Source organism: Pogona vitticeps, chromosome 4 (assembly GCF_051106095.1).
Source record: "Pogona vitticeps strain Pit_001003342236 chromosome 4, PviZW2.1, whole genome shotgun sequence".
NCBI lineage: Eukaryota > Metazoa > Chordata > Lepidosauria > Squamata > Agamidae > Pogona > Pogona vitticeps.
Window position 1 is genome coordinate 55,441,182 of NC_135786.1, and position 8,846 is coordinate 55,450,027.

General features: G+C 38.6%; 1 protein-coding gene across 9 annotated transcripts in view; it reads left to right on the forward strand.

The window, feature by feature from the left end:
- The window catches only part of NFYA (nuclear transcription factor Y subunit alpha), a 19,359-nt gene extending 11,251 nt beyond the window's left edge, over positions 1-8,108 (forward strand). For 6 of the 9 annotated variants that reach the window (XM_020795609.3, XM_020795627.3, XM_020795635.3 and 3 more), the window contains 6 exons: positions 278-409; positions 570-675; positions 2,029-2,195; positions 2,556-2,729; positions 3,381-3,473; positions 5,012-8,108. In XM_020795609.3, coding sequence (XP_020651268.2) covers positions 278-409; positions 570-675; positions 2,029-2,195; positions 2,556-2,729; positions 3,381-3,473; positions 5,012-5,065 — 726 coding nt within the window. In that variant the 3' untranslated portion in view covers positions 5,066-8,108. The remainder of the gene's footprint in view (positions 1-277; positions 410-569; positions 676-2,028; positions 2,196-2,555; positions 2,730-3,380; positions 3,474-5,011) is intronic. The other 3 variants (XM_020795644.3, XM_078392727.1, XM_020795655.3) reach the window with 1 other exon arrangement.
- The last annotated feature ends 738 nt before the right edge of the window (positions 8,109-8,846 follow it).

An 8,846-nucleotide genomic window follows, 5' to 3' on the forward strand; every position in this document is an offset into this window, starting at 1 on the left:
TACTGTATGATATTGCACATTTTATGCATGTTATTTAGGACTGGGGCAGAAAGTGCTCTTTTTTATATTCCACCCATTCAGACTAAAATAAATGATGAAAAGTGGAAGGAAAGACAAACCTCCCTTTGGTCTTCTCTTTAGTCTTTGTCAATGATGAAGTGCCACTTTTTAGATATGGTCTTACTTGTAAATTCTCAGCATAATTAGATGATGCAAAGATTAGGTATAAAATAGATATGTTGGATTTTAACATAACCCCCAATTCATCTTTCCACAGATACAGTTGGTCCAGCCAGGTCAGATTCAGATTCAGGGTGGTCAAGCTGTACAAGTCCAAGGTCAGCAGGGGCAGACACAACAAATCATCATCCAGCAACCCCAGACTGCAGTTACTGCTGGCCAAACACAGGTAGTGTATGAAGGAAGGGAGGAAATATTCGGGGGACGATAAGGGGCCAAAATGAAAGTAAATGTACTGTTGGGCGGGTTTTAGCACAGATGTGCATTTAAGAAACCCAAATATAATAGATCAGTAGTATTGCTGAATATTTCATTTTATGTATTTGCAGACCCAGCCACAAATTGCAGTTCAGGGGCAGCAAGTAGCCCAGACTGCAGAGGGCCAGACCATTGTCTATCAACCAGTGAATGCTGATGGAACAATTCTTCAACAAGGTATGGATTTTCCTTGCCACTGGCTCTTGTTGCATTTTCTAAGATAATATTGACGATTTGCAAAGGAATATACTTGTGTGTGTGTGTGTGTGTGTGTGTGTGTGTGTGTGTGTGTGCATTGAGCCTTTACAGTGACAGAGTATGGCATTGAGATTAATGTTGAGTATATGTAATCCTGTTTTGTTAGAATTAGAGATTCTTGGTGCTGTGATACATGTTTATAGCACGTTTGTTTAGTGATGATGGTGTTGGTGCCATTATTAATGAGTATCTAGTGTTTATCCTATGGTGGCTATATTGTGATTTCCTACATGAAATTCAGAGTGTCAGGTTTAATGAAATACCACCACATTTATTTTTCATACTGAGAACTGCATGTTCTGAGATTTCACTAAAACCTAAAGAACTGTGTTAAGCAGTAAGGGATGTGTGATAAATTATCACATGTAGCCCAGAAGAAATATGCTTCATAGACTGCAGTGATATTGGTGAAATAATGGCTGTTGGAAATACCATTTACAAAATACAATCAGTGGCAGAATTTTATGTAGTGGAGATTGAAGTACATGTCACACAGCAAGGATTAATGAACAAACTTGGATGTAATCTTTGGCCACTTTTATGTGCCCTTTTAATTTTTTAGAAAAATATGTGTTTTTAAAGACACTAACAGTCTGGAGAGAAAGAGAAAGTTAGATTCAGTAATGTCCAGTTATTTGCATGTTGACTTTTTTGATTAACACTTCATTTTGGATAATTTTGGAGACCTGGAAACAGCCATTTAATGCACACTGTCAACCACAAGGGGGTGCTTCTGGTTTTTCCCACCATAGCTTCTTGCATGTTCTCACATTTATCTAGAGCCATGTGGGGTTCAAAATCCTTCTTGAAAGGAAGGCTGAAAGGTTCTAAAAGCTGAGAGTCACAGAATGCAAGAATATTACAAATTTTAGGCTGCAGTTTAAAAGTGAAACATATGCATATCTGGATGTAAATTATTCTTGTGTTCTACACTTCACTAAGACGTAAGCTGCTAAATGTGGTTTTTTTTAAATTGTCTGCAGCTACTAGAAAGGAAACTACAATTTTTGCCTTGAGTTGTAATATTGCTCTTTCATGCTGCCTTACCTACAAAACAATTGGCAAAATCTTGAAGTCTCTGCTGATTTGGCCCTGTTTGGGGTGTGCCTCTTTAATATGGCTGTGGCATTTTCTGTAGAGAGTTTTCCAAAAATCTCTTTTCGAAAAGGCTATAGCATATTTCAGGGCAGAGTGGGTAGATGCTGAAGTGGGACTAATTATGTTCCCTTCATTTTCTGTGTACGTGTTCGTTTTTGTTTTTGTTTTTTAAAGTTACAGTCCCTGTTACAGGCATGATCACCATCCCAGCAGCCAGCTTGGCTGGAGCACAGATAGTTCAGACTGGCGCCAACACCAACACAACCAGCAGTGGACAAGGAACTGTAACGGTGACGCTGCCTGTTGCTGGAAATGTGGTTAATTCTGGTGGGATGGTCATGGTGTGTATTAAATTTTTTCTAATATTCCTTTAATCCTGCTGGGTTTTTCTTGGTCAGTTTCGTTTTCTCATAGATAATGCAGTTAGTGATCTGTGTTTACAGTGATATCCCTGATCTTTGCAAAAAAACCAATGTATGCTTTAAATTTTGTGAATGCTAGAACTGCCATTTGCTTTTATGCCAAATTCTGTTATGTTAATTGAAGAATGCATAGCTTTAGTAATTTTTTTGCTAGGAATTCTTTTGCTTTGAAAAAACCCAGCCCTATTATATTTACAAATTCTATATTTTATATTTTGTGTACTCTTTCTTCTGAGAGATACCTTAATTTAATCAAGGTTCTTCTTTGCTTTAATACAGATGGTCCCTGGTGCTGGATCAGTGCCAGCTATCCAAAGGATACCTTTGCCTGGAGCTGAGATGCTTGAAGAGGAACCCTTATATGTGAATGCTAAACAGTACCATCGGATTCTGAAGAGGAGACAAGCAAGAGCCAAGCTGGAAGCAGAAGGAAAGATTCCTAAAGAGAGGAGGGTGGGTTTGTAATCTACTGTTCCCTGTAGAGAGAATGTGATGTATGCTTGTGATGTATCCTTGGAATTTCTTTTATTCCTGTTGTAACAGAAATTCGAGCCTTCCATAGAATGCAGGAATAAACAATTGGTCTGGAAAGCCTAAGCTTGCAGTCAGAAAAAGAGGTGAATTTCCTGAGATATACAGAAGGGAACATGATGTATCTTTAAAGTGTCATACCATGCACTAACTAGTAACAAGCTCAACTGAAAAGACAGAGGGTGATCTGATTCAGTTCCAAGGTGACTGTGATCAAATCCTCAAAGACAAATATAGTTGTAGGCATTATGAATTTTCATTATAGAGATTTGGATGTTATCAGTGGCACAAAAAGTAACTCAAGGAAGTAATGCTCAGTTGAGCAGACTTTTTCCTGTTAAAGGAAAAAGCAATTGCTTCAGCATTGCTTCACCAGTATTCTCTTGAGGGCCATCTGCCAGTGGCAGGAGATAGTTAAGCCAATGTTGGACAGAGCCAAAAGTACAAATCAGCAAAACAACCCTTTGTTTTCTTTTCATTTCCACCACTTCTCTCCTGTCTCCACCCTCCCTTTCTCTAGCTCTTCTTCCCCACCTCACCTTGCAGATCCTAATGTACTTTTCTCATCTACAGAAATATCTACATGAGTCCCGACACCGACATGCCATGGCAAGAAAGCGAGGAGAAGGTGGACGTTTTTTTTCACCAAAAGAAAAAGATATGCAGGTCAGTGAAATTTCCTTTTTAATTTTTGTTTTGAGTTTTAACTGGTGTTTCTAAAAATAAGCTGTCAATTTACGACAAAGTCAGCTGAAAATAAACTCAAAACATCTGCCCTTCCCCTCTTGCTATTCTAAACTTGCAGACCTGGTAGATGCCATCTTACATTACACAATCAAACTTTCTTTTTTCTCAGCAAAATCTTCATTTAATCTCCCCTCTGTTCCACAGTTCAGAGGCAAGCTAGAACTGCCCACTGGAAGGTGTAGCCTTGTTTGCTGAAATCTAAAGAATAAACTTCTGCAGATCATGTCCAATAATGCTCCTCCATGTATGACATCATTGACCACATAAGTGCAAGGACTACTAACCGGGAATAGCAAAGCAAAAGAAACTTTGGGGGTTATTTTAAGTTTTTCCATTGCTCTTTTGGTCATTAGCAGACTCTGTTATTCTAAGCTTACTGGCAGATGTTAGAAATTATCTTGAGTCTTGCTATTCCAAATAGGAATTATAACACAATACCTTCACATTATGAGGATGCTTCTGTGAAGCACACAGGAGCTTTAATTCTAGCACACAGGGGTGAGCATACCTTTTCCCCTGGACATGAACATGTCCAGTTAATGTGTCCATGTGTACAGTTCCTAAACCACTGCAGCATTTGCCAGTGATTTGAGAATTTTATGCATGGACACATGAACTGGATGTGCAGACACAGATGTATGCACAAGCATTCTTCACATACACCCACATCTTGGCACACATGGGTGGATTAGTTTAAACTGCCTTTTCCTGTACAGGGAAGGACCAGTAATGTTTCCAGAATCATGCCAGTGCACTTGATGCAATCCTACTTTCACAGGCTACCTCTAGTAGGGGGTGGGATGGGCATACCCCTTAGTAGGCAGAAATCAAGTTCCTTCCAGAATCCCAACACAGCTGTTATTCGTTTAGGTGGAACACAATGAACATAGAGATGGGGTCACCTCAGAAAGGAGTCGGCATATCTGCCCACCCCACTCCCAGAACCTTGAACAAGGTTATCGTTTTTCTCCTCCTATCATCTTTCTCAAGATCACCATGGAAGAGGCAAAATTCAAGCACTTCCACCCACAGCACTCTTGATCAAGATCGCTGTTTCACGATCATCTCTTTCCTGCACCAAGATCATAGTTAAGCAGTAGTGGAAAATAGCTGGCAGGTGAAAAACATTGTGACACCTTAAAGACTAATTGTTGTACGTTACTCTGAGCTTTCTTGGACAAGTCAGAAGTGGACGTGTCCACTAAAGTTCACATTAAGATACAACACTAAGCCCTTTAGGTATCACAACACTTGTGTCTTCTTTATTTTTTATGTTTCTTTTAATTCTGCCTGACATGCTAACAGAAACTAAGATGGCTGCTTCTTCAAAAACTAGCTGGGAGGTGGCTTTCAGGATAGCTGGTAAATGCCACAGATAGAATTAATGTTTGGTGGGTCAATGGCCATTGTTTGTATTTAGAGTTTGTGGATAATGAGACTTCTTTTCCCCTACACAGGATCCTAGCCAGGCAAACGAAGAAGCAATGACACAGATGATCAGAGTATCCTAACAGCCAACTAAAGAGCAAAGCACCTGGACAGATACTTTGCCATATGTTCAGCCTGTTCTCTTTTTTAGAACAAATACTACACTCTCAGTGAGTAATTCATTCTGTGATTTTAACTGCAATGCTCTCAGTAAACAGAAACAACTGTGGATTTTTGTTATTTTCCTACCTAAGCCAGACTAAGGAGCTGAAAAGTCTGGCTCAGAAGACTTTGAACATCCTGGACAGTAATTGTGGCTCAGCTTGAAAATGGCCATTGCTTCAGCAATAACTGACATGTTGTTTTGGAAGCTATGACTCTTGAACCACCCAGGAATGCAGACATTTGAAGCAGTCAGGACTGACATGGTTTTGTTTTCTCAGTGTAGTTTTTTTGGTTTCAAATGTACCACACAGCTTCAGTTTTCATATTTTTGGCAGCACAATTATCCACTGCAGAAGCACCTAAAATTCTACAAGATGCTGCACTTCCTTCTGAAAGACTGGCTTGTTTGGAAAAAATCTTGTACTCTCTCCAGAGTTTTGGGAAAGCTGTAAGACACGAAGTGATGCATGCATGCGCTGTAGAATAGCAAGGAGATTTCATAATGGCACAGAATATGGCCATTGATGGGGAGAATGGGCTGGTGTTGAGACTCGCAATGTATGTAGCAGCTGAAATGTTGCTTCGTTCTGTAAAGTTTGCTGATTTCCTCTTCATGCAAGATCATAGATTCAGGATGTGATTATTCCCAAATATACACACATTTCCTATCCTTGGCATTGTTTCTCCAAGATCTGAGGATTAGATGCAGTGCTGTGAATGTTAGTCCAGTTGTAACACTCACGTAATTGCCTTAACCAGACGGTAAATTGTTATATTCTGCTGTGACTCAGACAACTTTGTACATGAAAATTAACATGTGGACAACTTTGTACATGAAAATTAACACGTGGAGAGTCCTTTAAGCCTTTATGTGTAGTGATCTTTGTGAATCTATCACTTAACAGTTCTGTGACTGTCATTGTGAAGCCCTGCCCCCCCACCCTTTGTCTCCAGTTTTGTTTGGTTGATAAAAAAGGTAGAACAAAGCATTATTTTTGCAGCCTACCTCAGTAGTTCAGAATTGGAAGTTAGACCTGAGATGTTTTATGGCAAGTATCACTTTGCTGCTTTTCTACCTGTGCATTACTCATAAAAGTAATTATATGAGTTTCAGTTTTCATTTTATTCCACACTTCATTTAGTAAGCAGGAGAGTGGAAGGATTACCGCATGCCCATCATTTGACGATGTTGAAAACCATAACAGAGGGGAGAGGTGCATAGAGAGGAAGGTGCCTGAATATTGACCATTGAATTTTGAAAAGAGGTTTTGTAGCTTCAGAACATTTGTTGTGTGATAGTTGTTTCCAGTGGAAGAAGCAGAAATAATTCCTCCCTTGATCTTGCCATGGCTTGGGGAAAGCCTTCTGTTTCCTTATTTAAATCAGTTCAAAAAGCAGGGCTTGTAAGAGAAAATTAATGGTATAAATCAAAAAGTTCAGCTGATGTACAACAGTCTTGGAAGGCATTTGATGAAAATGACCGTGTGTGAAATTCAGAGGTGCAGTATTTTAAGAGTTCTAGTCCTCAAACTTGAGCCATTGGAAGGAAAAATATATATCATTTTGTAGCAGCTACACATTATCTTTAAGCCTATATACAAATGGTCTGTACTTTGTATGTTGGTTTTTTTAAAAAGAAAGCAATAGCCTTTCTGTTCACTCATCTGCATCTTCAGAATCCTGGATTCCTTTGATAATCTCCATTGCATTTTTCAACTGGGTGTTTCTGAGGCTGAAATCCTCTTGCGCTATTGCAATGGTGTATTTTTCAGAGGTGAATTACCATACTTTAAGAAATCTGCATGGGCAATGTCTCCTGCATGCAGAGCTGCACAACTCAATATGCAGCAGATAACACCTACAGTGATTACCTGACTTATGACAGTTGGTGTCCCAAAGTTGCACCTTTTGCATAACAGTGCAACAGGATTTCAACCAGTGTCTTCTCTTATTTCTGCTCACTGATCTTCATGATAAGTATTTAACCTAGGGTTTACATGATGGCATTAGGACAAGAACAGTGACTTGTGGAGAGGAGTATAGTTTTTCAGCATTGTTGTAAATATCAAAAGCATTGGTACAGTCAGAATAGCAGTAGGCATGATGAGGGGGAAATGCTGTATAGTTTGAATTAAAGTTTGTGTGTGTGAGTTTAGCCTTTCAGTTTTCAGTTTTAGCACTGCAAACTGGATGCTGAGGGGATCAAGTTCTCTTAATTCTTTGTGCTTGTAAAACCATAAGACATTTGCAATTTAAAGAGATCTAGCCATTATTTCCTTTTCCCATATTAAAAAATATATATCTTTGTGATATCTATATGTAGAAGATACAGACATCTATTTAATTTTTGGTCTTTAGAGAATTCCTGTAGTTAGTTTTTTCTGTAATGGTGTAAAATGGCCTGATAGGATATAATATGCCAGTGGCTTAGACTTCATGTGTGTGCGTCAAAATTACTTCAAAATATTTGTTAATATTGAGAGTCTCAAACTGCAACACGTTGTGAAGTATTCTGCTCCCAAATAAAAAAATAAAGCAGAATAGGAAATACACACTCTTCATTGGAAAGGAAAAGAATATTTTTAACTGAGGATAGATCTAGGGATAGGTATGAGGATAAGGCTACAGTGGATTTGAGAAGAGTGTAAATTTTTCTATTGATATAAAAAGCACTGGAACACTGAGTTCATTTAAAGCAGTTTGATACTTAAGGGTGGAGTAGCAACTTCTAAACGATGCTACATCTTTTCAAATATTCTGCATGTAAAACCTCCTTGGGTTGTGAAGGAAGGGGATAGGGGTGTTGATATTTGTGAAATTGTAAGGCAAACTTTGTATATAGTTCAAAAGTTTATAATTTTTTATGCTGCATTTTGAAGTGTATTTTGTCTTTAATAGATAACAGCTGTAAGTACTGTGTACACTATCCAGCCAATAAAAGGTTTCTAAATAAGCTGTTTATATCTAGTCTACTTGTGCTTTAATGCTTTTTTGGAATTGTGGGGTAGTTGGAACAGCAGCCCTAATTAGTAGGAAAGAAAGCTACAGTATCATAATTCCACATATAGTATACCGGTATGTGTTTTTCATGCAGCTCAACATGCAGGGTGCAACTGCTGTTTGCATCAAACTCTGTGTTCCTTTTATAGCTGTATAGTCAAGACTGAATAATATTTAGATCTGTGCCAAACTAAGCACTCCTTGTATTATGATGCCCCAGCTGACTGCTTAGATTGTACGTTTTCCAAATCAGGAACATGTTTTTATTTGTGAATTATAGTCATTCTTGCCTATATGCTGTAATATTTGCTTATGTTTAGCTCAAAGTAGTACTAACACCACTGCTTTTCCACAAACTCACCAGCCTCCATTCTTGCATAGCTGATCTTATCACACAGAACAAAAACTGCAGTTTTAGATTGGTTTCAAACTGCTTTTACTTCAGAGAGACTACAAAGGTAGTCTCAACAGGAAGCAGTATAGAATACTGCAGTGTTTTCATGGAAATTGGTACAATAAGGGTCTGTGCTTGGTTTCAGGCATTGCACTAGAAATACAATCTATTGAGAATTCCACAACATTTAAGGGAATGGGTTGGTTTGCACATGCATAGTTGATGAGGAAGGTGCACCCCAGACACTTCCTTTTCTAGCCATACCTGCATCCCTTTCTTAAACTGTAGGATGGCTAAATCTACGT